This window comes from Lepisma saccharinum, chromosome 6 (assembly GCF_977018435.1).
Source record: "Lepisma saccharinum chromosome 6, izLepSacc3.1, whole genome shotgun sequence".
Lineage (NCBI taxonomy): Eukaryota > Metazoa > Arthropoda > Insecta > Zygentoma > Lepismatidae > Lepisma > Lepisma saccharinum.
In genome coordinates this window covers 29305156-29320737 of record NC_139234.1, presented here as the reverse complement: position 1 = coordinate 29320737, position 15582 = coordinate 29305156, and the positions used below count along the sequence as shown (strand labels likewise).

Sequence of the window (15582 nt, the reverse complement as noted above, 5' to 3'; positions counted from 1 at the left end):
CAACTTTTGGGTTCGTTCAGTTATGGCTGATGGTTAGATATATATTTTTGGTACATTTCAAATGTCGGGATTTTCCCATTTTCGTGCCCTTTTGAAAGCATTCTCACGCCTAGTGGAAGCCGCTTTATGGAAGACTTGAGCCGCCAGGACCTAGGGGGGGTTCCTGGCCTGGAAACAGCCGAGAAAGTTGCAAAATGCAGTTAAAAACCGAAAAATTACCATTAAGCCAAAAATGCGAAATGAGAACATTATTTTCTGGTTCTAAGTGAAGAGCAATGTTAATACTATGTTTAGCATTGTATTTAAGCGCCTCGAAAAAAAGAAAGAGTTTTATATCAAATTTCTGGCCGTGGCCATGACATGTCTAACGTAACCTCATAGAAATATCCACCTACTCTGTTTTTTCCATAGCCAAGTACGAGTCATTCTTGTAGAAAACCCGACAACTAACTCAGACGTTCATTTTGGAATCGAGCAGAGTGTTGCCAAGAAATTAGGCAGTCTTTTAAAACAGCAGCGCGGAGAATTTAATTACTCTTTGGGAACGCTAGATATAAATTCTATCGACGCCGCCATTTGCATTTCCTTCGCTCCGTTAAATGAAAGATTCCGTCCCTCGGGAGAGCCCGGCTTAGAAATCTTCCCTCGCCTCTTCTCCACTTCTAGGAAAACTGATACTCGCCCAGCCTTCGAGCTGCGAATGCATAAATGATATATGATCACGGTACATGCTTTATATTGAGTAATAAATAAGCGACGTACGAATCCAGAGAGGTGGCAGAATTTTGATGGTTTTCTTCAGCTATGGTTTCTTTCTTGGAAAATGATACCCAAGGTAGATAGTCGTTACTTTTGTTCAGTGCAGCACCGGACCGGTCTACTGGAGAAGATCGTGGTACACCTTCTGGCCATGGAGCTGTGCAAAACGAACAGTCTAGTTCCTACTATTATCTTTTTAATTATAGTGAAATTACGCTTGAAACTATCAAACTCACATTTTTTTATTAATAGATGGTAACACAAGATCATTCATTTTTGTTCATTACATGAACCATGTAAAGCTATTGTAAGGCGATTCATGACATATCTTTATCAACACGGCAATTGAGGTCTAAAATTTATGAAAAGAGCGCCACTTGTGATTAATTTAATGATAATAATAATTCGCACCCCACGAATTCATAGGAAAAGTTCTGCAAGCCGATTGGTCGACCAGTATCAATTTGTTGAGTAATTGGATAGACGAATAGTAACCTCATTCTATCATTCTCTCTCAAAGAAATTGCCAAGTACCTGCGCTTTGTATAAAGTTAAAGAAACTTTCCAATCGATTTATATCTTCCATGTCCATATATCTATCTGGTTTTGATTGATTGACTTGGCTTTTTAAGTCCATTTTATGCACAGTAAGGCTAATCGGGACTGGACCTACAGTTTAAAGTGGGATCCGAACCACTATGTTCGTCCACCGAGTATCGAACCCGGGGCCCCGAACAAGGCGAGGACGCTACCACTGCGCCATCGGGGAGGCCCGTATATCTAACTGGACCAATGCCGATCCAGCTAGCTTTCTTCTAAGTAAGTCATATGTTTTACTCAAGACGCCCTGCCCTGTTAGTGTAATTCCCTAATCGCCCTATTGGCATTTTCCGTCGAACACTGGTTCATTCTCAAAGAAACTGAGAACCCTACAATGGTATGTCCATTTTCATAAAAGTGCTGTGAACAAATACGACAATGTAATGATATCGTCTTACCAATTGCTTGAGTTGACGAGCTGTATCTTTGTGGGTAATCTTAGGTACTCTGCACAGAGAGAGAATTTCGTATCCATAGTTGTCACCTACTCGACGTTTGGGGTGGGCAACAGCGAGGAGAATGACGCGCAGTGGCTAAGGCAGCCTGTAGCTCCACCTCTTGCTATACTGCGCAGTTCATTGATACAGATATGCTCCTTCTCCATAGTCTTAAAGTAAGACTTTAACGTGAACAAAATCAGTAGCAAAACGAAACCTTTTCGATGCATTCAGAATGAGTTCCGAAAAAATACCACGTCTTTTGAAAACCCTCAGACATCAATTCGCTCTCTCCACCATAACTGAACATAGAGACTTGATCTTTTTTATTATTATTTCTGCTTTACATTGTATCCGTTATCAAAGGTTATGCGCATTTTATCTCTAGATGCAGTCAGTCATTTTTCTCTTCGTTTCAGAATAAAAAGAAAAGTAATTACAATTGCGATGAAAAATTCAGGGAGAAACTGATTGTAGAGAAAAATATGAAAGAAATATCCAAACAAAAGTTATTGGAAATTGTTTAAACTTTAAAACTATGTGTAACATTAATAGGTAACATTATCGTACAATGTTCAAAATTTTGTGTTAACGTTTTAAATACAAATAAAAATATTTCCTGTCTTTTTTACAGTTGTATCCTACCAAGTCGTGTTCTTAGTATGTGTATAATTTTTTTTGTACACTCCTGTTCACATAAAGTGGCACATTTTATAAGGTTGGACAATTGAAGTATGTGCCACTTTTTCTGAACAGGAGTGTATCAACATGAAATATGACATATCTACATGATCTTCCCAATAAAAAATGTGGAAAATTTCTCTCTCCTCCTCCAAGTTTTCGTTCAAAATATCTCCTGTGCTACGGATTACCAAGCTTAGTGTGAGACTCTGTAAGTGCAGGATGTTCCAACGTCTCGATACAGTGGGATATTTAACACTTGAAAATACAACGTCATTTATAAACCTTTCTCTACATGATTGCAATTTCTTGCTGAACACACAAGGATGTACATTCGCGTTAACTATCTATTGCAATTCGTTTAACTTTTTTGCAACTTGCTTTTCGATTAATTTCTTCAACCTTTTTTCTTACCTTTTGTTGCCCTCCGCTCCGGATTTTTGGATTTCTACCGCTGCCTAAATAAGCAGGATGGAGTTCACCGCGAAAACAGAATTTCCTTCCACTTTGTCGTACATCACGATCTACTCGAAACAAATTTATGCCTGCAGGATGGAGCCAATCACCAGAAGTATTGTGCAAGAGTGCCACACGTAACGTGAACACTTTTGCTGCTCAACATGGATTTGAAAAGATGTGTTGCACTCAGTTGGCAGAGCATATAAAATGGTTATACATGTGCAGAGTGCCAGAACGTTTTATGCTGCACCTACTCATTTCCTGCCTACGATATGTTGGACGGAAGAAAACAGGAAATTTGCAGTGGACAAACCCATCCCAGTTTGTTCACGGTTCAAGGTGTGTATTCAACTCTCATTTCGCGTGCTCGCATATAACTTGGCAGAGTTTCGAGCCTATACAGCTCGTCACCGCACAAATTTTCACAACGTATAGAGAGTAAATTTCTTTGTTCTTGACACCGCTTTCAAAGCTACGAACAACAGAAAAGAAACAATTTATCCTGAATATATTAAACCATGTTGCACAGTTGTCACCACGAGATGAATTTTGCAATTATGATAACCTGTCTGAGTAAGTCTCATAGTAAAATGTTGTTGTTGGTTCACATGATAGTTTACTAAAGACTCAAATGAGATCGAGAGTCTCAGACAGTAAGTCTCATTTCGATTTTAAGTAGATCTGTCTCGGTCCCGTCTCGCGAAATCTCGAATATTATGTCTGAGATTTTTCTCATCTCTGTATCAACCCTACGAGAACTTTAAACATTGCAGTGAATAGAAAGCATTTACGTACAGAAAAACTAGATTTAGGTACCACAAATGGGTTTATTCATAATTTACCTCTCATAATTACGCAACAGGTAGTTACTCCGAAAAACAAGAAACTACAAATTCTTCAAGTTACAGCAAAGATAACCTTTCGCTCGTTGTTGTGATGTGCCAGAATCTCAATGAAAACTTATCCCAACGCTTTACAGATCACGTTGATGAGACGGTGGCCACCTTGGTTACTAGATTTAACCGTATGCTGTCTTTGTGGCCCCTAGTTCCCGATATCGCATAAAATTTCGCACCAATATATTATCGTCGGGACTTGACCAGTGCGTATGAGACGAGAGAGGTATCACATAGTTGTCTGTCGTATCCGCAGGGTACAGTTGTGAGGAATGAAGAAACAGCATGGAGATGCTGTGGAAGTTGTGCGATGATATATTGTATACATTCCTTATTTTATATATATAGTATCGAGAAGAGACTTGGCAGGGTCTCATGTGTGAAGAGGTTTGTTTGGTTCTGGTCTGTGGGTCTCCCCGATGGAGTAGTGGTAACGAGGTCGACTTATGTTCAAGGGGTATATATGTGTGTGTGTGTGTGTGTGTGTGTGTGTGTGTGTGTGTGTTGTGTGTGTGTGTGTGTGTGTGTGTGTGTGTGTAACTGCGAAATTTGCCTCCATTGCCTCTGCCGGGAATTGAACCTGGGAACCCCTTGAACATAAGTCGCCATCGGGGAGACCCACAGACCAGAATCAAACAAACCTCTTCACACATGAGACCCTGTCAAGTGTCTTCTCCATACTATCCCTTAAAGAAAGAGCGCCTCCCCTGTGGCGTCGTGGTGTAATCAAGGGGTCCTGGCTTCGCTACCCGCTGGGGCACTTGTTGGATCGGATCCCACTTTAAACTGTAGGCCCTGTCCCAATTAGCCTTTCTGTGCATAAAATGAGTTTAAATACTACCTCGCGCAGAAACAAAAGCAGCAGTAATTCATTGGTTCGATTCCCACCAACGGCAAGAAGACGAAAGTGTTGCTGTTTCGAGATATATTGTTCGAATAGGTAAAGAGTAAAATATTCATTGAATAATGTCCACTTAAGATTGTCTCCTAAGTTGCAACGGTGCATAAATATTTACTAAAGCGGCAGTTAAAGAATATAGTTTTAAACGTATTCAAGATGGAAATAAAATAATAGGATACTTCAAAATGAGCGACCTGGTTGTGGTCCAGTCCTCATTAGGCGAGATTTGATATCCTTTCCACTGGGTGCTGCAAATAAGAGAAGTTGGCATTTTGATTGCTCTTGTAAATGTCGGTGTTCGGTTTCAAGTAATCTGATCTCGGGGTCTCGCTTCGATCCATTCCGCCCTCGGAGCCACTAAAAACACTCTGCCGGAGTTTAATCGTCGCAAAACCTTCAGCCTGATATCTAATTGCTCCAGGAATCCCATCGTGTGTGGGGAGATGCCCGCTTCCGGCAGTAACTTGGCGCCGTTTGAACAGCGGCCCCGCGGGGAAGGAAGGGCCCGATGATGTTTTGCATATCTGCAAAGTCTCTCCTGTGCACCGACTGAGTCGTGGCGTTTTTCTCGTTCTGCTTATGTATTTGTTCCAAGTGACCCGGGAGAGTTTTGTGGCCTCCGCAGAACTTTATACGGCGATGGAAAGTTCGGTGAGAATCGGAGTTTTACAATGACAGAAACAAGTTGGCCATGTCCATAAGCGGAATGTCGACTTTTTTTTTTTTTTTTTTTTTTGCGCGGGACTAACATTGGACATCCACGATGGCGAGACGGTAACGCTGTCGTCTTGAACTCAAGGAGTCCTGGGTTCGATCCCGATGCAAACACATTGTACAATGGTTAGGTCTGAGTTGACTTTTTTAAAGTCCTCTTTATGCACAAAAAGGCTAATTGAGACCGGCACTACACGGTTTAAAGTGAAATCCGAATCAAAATGTGCCTTCACTGGGTATCGATCTCCGAACATCTTGATTACATGCTTAGGAACCCGCTTTAAATTGTAATGTCGTCGCCTGGTAATCAAGTGGCCTTGGGCTCGATAGCCAGTGGAGATATATGGTGCTTCCGAGTCTACTTTAAACTGTACATCTAGTCCCGATTAGCCTATCTGTGTATAAAGTGGGTGCAAATCAAAAGAAACTCAAATTGTACAGTGTGAGCGTCGTCTCAAGGCGCTATATTGTTTCCTATGCTCGTACAGCGTAAAGTATTCTCGCTGTTAATTTGCACTTTCAGTTAACGTCAGTTATTTCAGTAATAATAATCCAAAACAAGTTTTTTTAAGGTGGGTGCAAAACAAAAGAAACTCAAATTGGACAGTTTGAGCTTCGTCGCAAGGCGCAATATTGTTTCCTGTGCTACTACGCCATAAAATCTGTTTTCTGTGAATTTGCACTTTCATTTAACGTAATTTATTGCATTAATAATAAAAAAAAACAAGCTTGCTAAATAAGTTCTTATGTTCTTCTCTCTACTTTCAGGGTGCCGAATATGAAGTAGTAGATGATTCACAAGAACATTGGTGGAAAGTCAAGGACCAACAAGGGTGAGTGATTCTCATTCCTAGATAAGACATTGTATACATACAGGAAGTGGCCCTATAACACCGACAACCATTCACAGCGTACAGAGGTCTTCAAGACGAACAACATTTTTGCAGTTATCTTGTGCTCGTTGAGGCTTCGTTTTCAGATTACGAGCCCTCGAAAAAAAAGTAATTTTCTGTCCTGTATATATGCAGCCGTGCGGTATAGATTCAGGGTTGCCACTGACACTTATGACTTTTTAGTATGCTACTGATAATATCTGTGACCACTCAAGACAGTGACTTATGGAGTGTGAAGATTTCCAGACAAAAAGTATGATTCCATTCTCTAATGTAAAAACCAGAAAATGGAAGGTGAAACTCCATGCATGTGTGGTGTTGAAGACATGATTTAAGGAAAAGGGGACTGTTACATCCAGCAACTTCACTGTGCCGGTGTCTGCTGAAATGATGCTGACTCTGTAGCATATTATCTTTTTTTGTATCTTATCCGACAGAAAATTAAATTGCAGAGGAACTTTAAAGGTGTGTATACGTGTGCGAACCGAACCGTTTGCGAGCCGCTTGTGAACCGTTCGCTGAAATTATTCAACAAGCAAACTTCCAACGATCCATGGGAAACCGCGAACCACAGGCAATCATTTGTTCAGTGTTCATCTTGTCATCGTGTCTTCGCGTGAGGAAAAGTAAGCGATTTTGGTGATGAGTGGTGCGGCTTTAGTGATGGCTAGTTTGTGCAAGAAGAAGAGGAAACAACGACGTTGGTGGCACACCAACCTGTATAAGAAATGCACTCGTAGGGAGCTTATGATGGATTTGAAGTCACATTTGTCTGCACAAATATTCATCTCGGCACCTATTTCCCTCCAGGCTTTTTTATTTTATATATATATAATGGTCCTTATGTTTAGGATCCCAGAGTAAAGATCTGGTTTCATAAATACCAATAAGCTTTAGTGCATTTTTCTCTGACCACTCCATAATTACATCAAAAACTGCAACAAAACCAATAGAAAATCTGGAGGTTCGCGAGCGGTTCACAAGCAGTTCACGAACGGTTCGGTTCGCACATGTATACGCACCTTAATGCATGGTTTCACACACACAGGACAGAAAATGTCTTTTTTCGAGGGCTCGTAACTACGAAACGAGGCCTCGACGAGCAAAACGTTACAAAGAAAGCTGAAAATTTGTTGCTGTTGTACGACGGCACCTTGTGCGTGTATGGGGGGAGGGGCAGTGCTTCCAAATATTGATAGCCAGTGTGGTAATTGAAAAATTTACAGCTGGAGATTCCAGTAATTTCTTTCAAAGCATCGTGATATTATTTGCACCAGAAATAGGAAGATGAAGCATCTGAAGGCGAATTCCTCCTAAATCCATTTATAATTTTCACCCTGTTGATATCGAGAGATCGTAGTAATGAGCCAGGAAGCCAGGGGCCCAGGTTCGAACCCTGGTTAAGGCATGTGTGTTATATGCTTGTCCCTTCATCCTCATCGTCGCCATTAACCAAAGAGGTAGAAAAGGGATGTAAAATAACCGAAATGGAAATAAAAATATCGAGAAAAGAGGTAGAAGGAAATGGCGGGTTGAAATTTCTGCCAGGTGTAGTAAGGTGACCAGGTCATTAAAACAACAAAATGGGATATTTTTTATATTTTTCTGAAGGGGAAATGGGGCGGCAAAATGTTCACATTTTAATACAAAAACTGTTTCATCATAAATAAAATACTTATGTTTAAAAATTAATTAAAAAATAAATACAGTGTAAATTTACTCAACATGGTGATATGCACTGCACTCCAACCAAGGAGTCCTATAGAGTTAGGAGTCATCCATTTTGATATTTTGCCTATAAATGGATCTTCTACAGCACATCCTTCTTTTCAAATAACATTTTGTAAAAGTTTACACACGTGTGATTGAAGTTCACCTTGTTAATCAACGTAGCTTTCAAAGTTTGTACTGCAAGAGCGTTCTTGTCACTGTTCCACAAAGCATTCATGGATCCCAGTTTAACCTGTAGGTCCAGTCCCGATTAGCCTTACTGTGCATAAAGTGGACTTAAAACACCAACTCAATCAATCAATCACAAAGCATTCATATATGGAAACACTCGTTCAGTGGGAGCGTTTGTTCCAGGTAAACAGAGAAGAAACTCCAATATTTTAAGAAAATTGTAATATGGCACATTTTTCATATTGAAATATGAAATAATTTCTACCCAGCAATGCTATCATATGCGTAATTTGACGTGGGGAAAGGGGCAGTTGCCCCTCCAAAATTTCCAGGTTTATGAAAATTTACAAGTTAATGGTACTTTTGTTGACCTCCTGGAACCTGATGAGCAAGGTAACGAGTATTTTTTTTATGAATTTGCAAATATAACAGATATTTATCAAAATAGTCCTGGATGATATTTGTATGGGCTTGAAAACTTTTTGATCCCCCCTCCCTCAAGTTAATCTCAAAGTTCGATTCTGCACCCTCGCCCCTCCCAAAGTTACATCCCAAGTGACGCCTGTGAATGCCATAGTTCGTAATAGTTCGTAATACTTGTAGAGAAGGTGTATTGTTGCAGTAATTCTATGCCGATAAGTTATTGTCATAAAAAGAGGAACATTTTGGCGTCCCGTTTTACGTTAGGATAAATCTGGACAGAGACTAAAAAAAAAGGACTGTCTCGGCTAATACGGGACGTCTGGTCACCTTAGCCAGGTGTCTCATGACATTCTTCATTGCACGCATTTACGATATTCGTGCACGAAACAGTATACCTCCCTCATCTTTCATTCTCCCCCTCTCTATAATCATGCCTAACTGTTGCATTCAAACAAACTCAATGGGAGGAACAAATGCTAGGAACTAGCAAGCATTAATACAAATTTCAGGAACCACTGCCATATCTCTCCCTTCAGGAGAGTTGCATATAATATTCACAATCGATGTATCTGTCAGTCAGCTACTCGCTGGAGTGAATTCTGAAAACTTGATGCAAATGTACTTGCTCTAGCACATTTACATCGTATGCAAATACTCTATTTCTGAGGCGGCCATAGTTTCCTCGCGTGATTCGAGACTTTTCCTTATCTTCTCTTCTCTTTTTCGAGCATCAAGAAATATACATAAAAGAATTCTACAACGGCGAAAATCTATGTGTGAAGTAAGGGAAGTGCGACCCTAGCACTGGCGTCGTGAACTGGGAGACAGAGGGGACGCTGACTCCCATTAATCCATAAAAAAATATATTCTCTGTATGGAAGATGTTGGTATATTATGCACCAAACTCTCGCGTAGCCAAATGGTTAACGCTCTCGCCTTTGGTGCAAATCGAGACTGAACCTGCAGTTTAAAGTGTGGCCAGAATCACTGCGCAATGTACCTTCAGAGGATTGAACTCGGGACCCCTTGATTAGAAGGCGATAGTGTCGGGAAGACTCTTGCATTACTTTCGTCATCCAACAAAAAATGAAAACGTTTCTGCGGATTTAAAGATATTTCTCAAAAGAAGAAATGCATTGTTTGTTTATTTATTTATTTCGCCGGCATCGCCAACCCTTAGCTTATTGTATTCTAGTCTGCCTTTTTTGTATGGGTATCCACTAGTCAGTCCAGTGTTCATCAGCCGCGAGAGGTTCTCCGGAAATGTGTTGTTTTAGTTTGCCCACAAGTTTTCACAACAAATATTTAAATTTGTCAGCAAGCCTAGACATAATCGAACTATTACTCTACTCTTTATGATTATGTAACAATTTATTAATTAATATTTGATTGCAAGTTTAGAAAATTAGAGAAGTTTTTCAGACTAACATTGTTGAAATAAAGGCTTCGTCTTTGAAAAGAATTTACCGGATCGTTGTCTCAAGAAGGTTGAGAATGAGAACTAACTACCTTCTAGACTAATCTTACTAGACGAACAGAGGATAGGAAGACGGCTTATCATTTTGTGAGTGTGCGCGCACACACTATTTTTATCTATATCCGTGTGAAATAATATTCTAGCCGACTCGTTAAGTTGTCGACTTTGGATCTCGCCGCCGAAGTTCCCAGGTTGGAATTCTGGCGTGGGCATGGGTGCTGTTTTTAAGTGTCCGTTCATGAATTGCATCTAATAATCAGCCCTCATCGTCGCGATAGCCAAAAGCGGCAGTAAAACGACGTAAAATAACAACAACAACAACAACAACAACAACAACAACAACAAAAAGAAACAAATTCTTAACTTGGGGGAAATATTTCGAGTAACGCAGAGAGTGCCCCTGCCCCAAATGATTTCGCCTATGTAACCTATACGTTTCAATAAACCGAAGGAGAATAGGGAAAACCAAGCGTGCATATTTATTTCCTCCTTCCTTTTCCTTGTACTCACGCTAACAACATGCAAGGCAGCGCACGTTATCGAAAGTGAATACAAAGCAGAGCAACTGAGGTAAATTAATTATTCTTCCTGCACCTGCGGGGGAAGCGAGTTGGGGAGTGAAGGCAGTTTAATTATAGACCAACAAAACGTCTCCATTAATAATATCGGAGCAATTGCCAGGCGGAAGTAATACAATCATCGAAACATCTAAGTATGATGAATGGTCGGGATATGAATGCAAAGTCCTTTGACCGAGAATATCGCGCCTTACCCTGAAGTCTTGCTCTCGCAGGAAGAAACCGTGGGTTCAAAATGTGTGAACATGAAGGAGGTGATGCTCGTCTGCCAAATGCGTCACGTAAGGCCTTCAACAAAAAGGATAGAAGCCCTGTATGAATTATGAAGTAGGCTTTCAGCTGTTTACCCCTGAAAGATGAAAGAACATGCCGAACGATAAGCTTGGCCGCCCGCAGAATTTTCAGTATAGAGGGGTAACCAATGTATGTATTTCTCCAACTATGGCCAGAAATTGAAACTTTGATATTCTTTGTGTATATGTATCATACCCCGTTCATTTACTTAAGAAAGAAATTACGTCGTATTACTATTACTGGGCTAATTCCAACGTGATGATGACTGTTATGATGGAACATTCGTGCTCAGTCCGAAACTGGAACCCAGAATCGTCGGTGGTGAAATCGTTAGTCGTTAGGCGAGGGTTCCTTGCGATTCTTGTTAGTTCCTTCTGCAACTATCGACCTCGCCTCGGTGTATTAACACATTGGTATACACATAATTCTATTTCGGAGAGATTGGGATTGTAAAGGTACATATTACGTTGCTGCGTTCTGGGTGGGGGGGGATACACAATAACACATTTCATAATTACAATTTTGAACCTTTATTTTAAAAGTTCTTCAAAGAGAAAAATGGTAATCGGGGGTCATTTGTAGGGAGGGGGCTCATATCACTTTTCTTCTCGAGTTCTTTACTACATTAATTTCATCAAAATTCCGGGAGGGGCCGTATTCCCATCAGCTTCCCTGCGTACGTCAGTGGCAGAACATGTTGACTGGGCGACTCAGGATCCGGCTCCAGAAGGTTCTGGTTTTGAGTTCCGTCAAGGACATTAAAGGTGCTTTCATCTAATGATTGATAATCGCCTTCGTCACGATTGGTTTGAAGGAGCGGAAAAGCGACGCTGATAAACCAAATTCAAATAAATAAATGAAATATCTATAGGTATCCCAGTAATAATGATTGTCTGTAATGCTGGACACGTTTCCTCTTCAGTGCAATCGTAATTCATAAATCATTTTGCCTCAAACAGAACAGAATCAGTTTCCGATAAGAATCATATGGTTGACTCATTCCGTGAGAAGAATTGAAGGGGTGATTTTCGTGTTATTTTCATCAGAAATAATGATGTTTTTGGATTTTTACATCAAATGATAATGACTTTTTTGATAAGTGGCCCACATGTACTTGTATTTTATATACATATATACGCATATTATTTCTATTACTTTCGTATATCCATTTCATAGGTCCTTCAGGACGTATAGACATAACCCTGATCTCTGAAACAAATATTTTCCCAATCGCGAGCCTGAGAGGACGTCACTCCCGGTGTCGAGTTAAGCAGGCATCAAACCAGGGAGTCGTAACGTACCCAATTTGCGTTACACGGTACGTTCCATTTTGTAGGAGTAAGAGTATGGTTCAACTGCTGGTACCCATGTAACGTAACGAAATGCAATATCTTATAGAGTGACGTTACAAGGAACGTAACAAAATGTATTATGGTAGATATTAACGTTATAAAGGAACGGAACGAAATGAGCACATTGGAACATAACGTAATATGCAATATGGTATATACTACCGTTACAAGGATACAAGGAACGTAGTAACGAAATGCATTGTGGTATATACTAGCGTTACAAAAAAACGTAACGAAATGCAACATGGTAGTAAATAACGGTACATAGGAACGTAATGAATGCAATCCTCCGTAACGGAATGAAGTGAAAGGCAATATGGTCAATTAACGTTACATAGGAATGTAACAAAATGTAAACCACTGTAGCGGAACGGAACAAAATGCAGTTGGGTACATACCATCTGCATAAGGAACGTAAATAAATTCAGTATGTTAGATGTTAACGTTACAAGGAAAGAACAATTCACAAATGTTAGGTAGTAACGTTATAGGCGCGTGACGAATATAATCTATTTAACATCAAGGAAGAAAAAGGAATAGCCCAAGTCTCTTACCTTTCAGTATATCGTATGGGATTAATGTGTAATAGCCGTTAAAAATATGGTTGTTTGTAAAAAAATGAATTTCAACCAGGGTTGATAAAGGGTCAGGAATTTTAAATCAATTCAATTCCGGTTCAGCAGGGAATATTAGCAAGCATAAATGGATCTGGACCGTAAAGAGCCTTTTTATGTTTAAAATATTTCAATTCGTTCCAGGAACCTTTTCTCCGGATCAATTGAAATACGGCACAGGGACCTTCTTTCCGGATCAATTTAAAGACTGTCTAAGTTCCATATTGAAATGAAAGAATACGCAACTTGGACCGAATTAAAACTGTGCGATAAAGAAGGTTCCGGTGTTGTTGCGGAACCCAATAGAACCCATTAGAATTTATGGGTTCGTGGACGTTTAACAATCCTGATTTGAAAATTACATTTTTGGCTCGAAATTGAATACAGCTTCCAACTAGTGTAGAAATGAGTAGTCATAGACGTGCGCACGGGGTGCAAAGGGGGGGGGGGGCACATGCCCCACCCCCTAATCATTGACGTCTGCCGATATTTTCGACGCAGGGACAAGCAAGGTATTTTTCCATGGGGCATATTAACCAGATAATAGTGTTGCCCCCTCAAGAAACACCACTTGAATTCGAAATTATCGCATTCCTGCATTCCCATTATAATAATTAATGTACATTACTATGACTGGGATCAAATTATACGCGTGAAATATATACTTTTAGCTGACATTCGTTTTCTAAAGGGGAGATGTGGCCATCCTCGCCCCCTTTCAGATTTCCATGCTCCTATATTATTATACTTTAATCCAGAAATTTAGGGTTGAGGAATCTTATCACCGGTTATTAAACGATATTATGCTCTTGAAGAAAATTAAGTATTTTCAAGCAGATGAAAGTTCACAAAGCAACAACGGCGGAAGAAGGTGCAGTGGCGCAACCACAGGGTGCAGGGGAGATTAGCTCTCAAACTTGTACGGAAATCAATTCTAGGGGGTTAGGGGGCAAACATTGAACTATAGAAAGAAAGGTTACAGAATCTAAGAGTAGCAAGACAAAAGGGTACTGAAGATGGATTTAGTTTTCACGTCTGTCGTGCACTATTTCTTCCAGACGGTCAAGAGCACCTGCAAGGAGGCACAGAGGAGCAATTGCCCCCTCTTGATTTCTATCTTTATACAAATATAAATAAAGTTATATAAACTTGGACAGTTGCTGCTGCTTACGGTGTACGTTTTGCCCGTGTAAGGTAATATATAGATGTATTATTAATTTTTGAAACCCCACCGTTCATTTATAAACACACTGTATATGAGTCATTGTGAATTCGAGTCAATTAAAACATTTTGCGTTGTTGGGAGATTATCTATTAGGATAAAATTTGGACATAATGAATCTAAGTAGAGAAAAATCCAACTTGTATATCAAAATTGCCATGTCCAACTGATCTCCGAAAGTAGTGTTTAGCACGTCACATTTCAAGTATATTGTAATAATCTTCAATTAGGCCAAACGTTAACGAACAAAACAACATTTATTTAACTTATAACTTCATGTTATATAAACTACATGAAATACATTTAACAAAGACAAAAGACAAAATACAATCTCTCTCCAATTCGACTTGTTCACAGTATCTCTTCTAAAATTTTTATCTTTTTCTTAACTTCCATCATATATGATTGATTGATTTGAGTCCACTTTATGCACAGTTAGGCTAATCAGGACTGGACCTACAGTTTAAAGTGAAATCCCAATCACTTGTGCCTCCACCGGGTATCTAACCCGGGACCCCTTCATTACAAGGCGATGACGCTACCACTGCGCCATCGGGGAGGCCATTTCAAGTATAGTCCATGATTGTATCTAGTAGTATATGAACGAGATGTGTCCCTCCATTCAAACAATACGTGGCTTGTCCCTATAAGTGTGTCACTTATAAATTAAGTTTCCGAAAGCAGGTATTATGCATGAACAGAACAAAATATACTCGTGAGAAATTACAAAAATTATAAGTAAGTTCGTGGCGGGAGTTATTGACGGTTTTCCCCACAACCTATCCGCTTTAGGTTCCGGGTTCGAGTCCTGGTCTGTAAATATCTTTTTTAGGTGTCTGTTCATTAATTTAATCTAATTATCATCCATCTTCATAGTTTCGATTAATTATAAAAGTCACATAAAAGCGAAGCAAAATAAGAACAAATAAAAATAATTGCAAAATGATTACAATGTCAGAAGTACATTTGAAAAATAAAATGCGGACAGGAGATTCATTTTCAAACAGGTATTTGGGTAGAATTGTGTAGACAGACAGCATGCTCCCGAAAGTTGCCAATCCACGTGTAGCATGACCTTCGATACTGGGGTTGTGCTTTTTCAGGAAAGTTTGCTCGACGCTCCTCAAGCGTCTTATCAAGAATGCCTCGGTGTTTGCAGCATTACTATTTAACTTATTTTCCGTCGGGAAAATCTTTTTTCTCCTATTTAATCTGCGGTTGACTCTACAATACAGCATATTAATCAAGATACAACAACTGAATTACGGCGAAGTAGGTTAGAAACCCTGCGTGCTCAAGAGCAGCTTCGATAAGGCACCTGAATTGTTTCGAGCTGAAGCAGGAAATGGGCGATGTTTATTCCCCAAGGCCATTCTGTAA

General features: G+C 39.8%; 1 protein-coding gene across 3 annotated transcripts in view; it reads left to right on the top strand.

Moving 5' to 3' along the window:
• The window catches only part of Btk (tyrosine-protein kinase Btk29A), a 442185-nt gene that overhangs the window by 400978 nt on the left and 25625 nt on the right, over positions 1 to 15582 (top strand). For all 3 annotated transcript variants that reach the window (XM_083123700.1, XM_083123702.1, XM_083123701.1), the window contains one exon: positions 6216 to 6280. In XM_083123700.1, coding sequence (XP_082979826.1) covers positions 6216 to 6280 — 65 coding nt within the window. The remainder of the gene's footprint in view (positions 1 to 6215; positions 6281 to 15582) is intronic.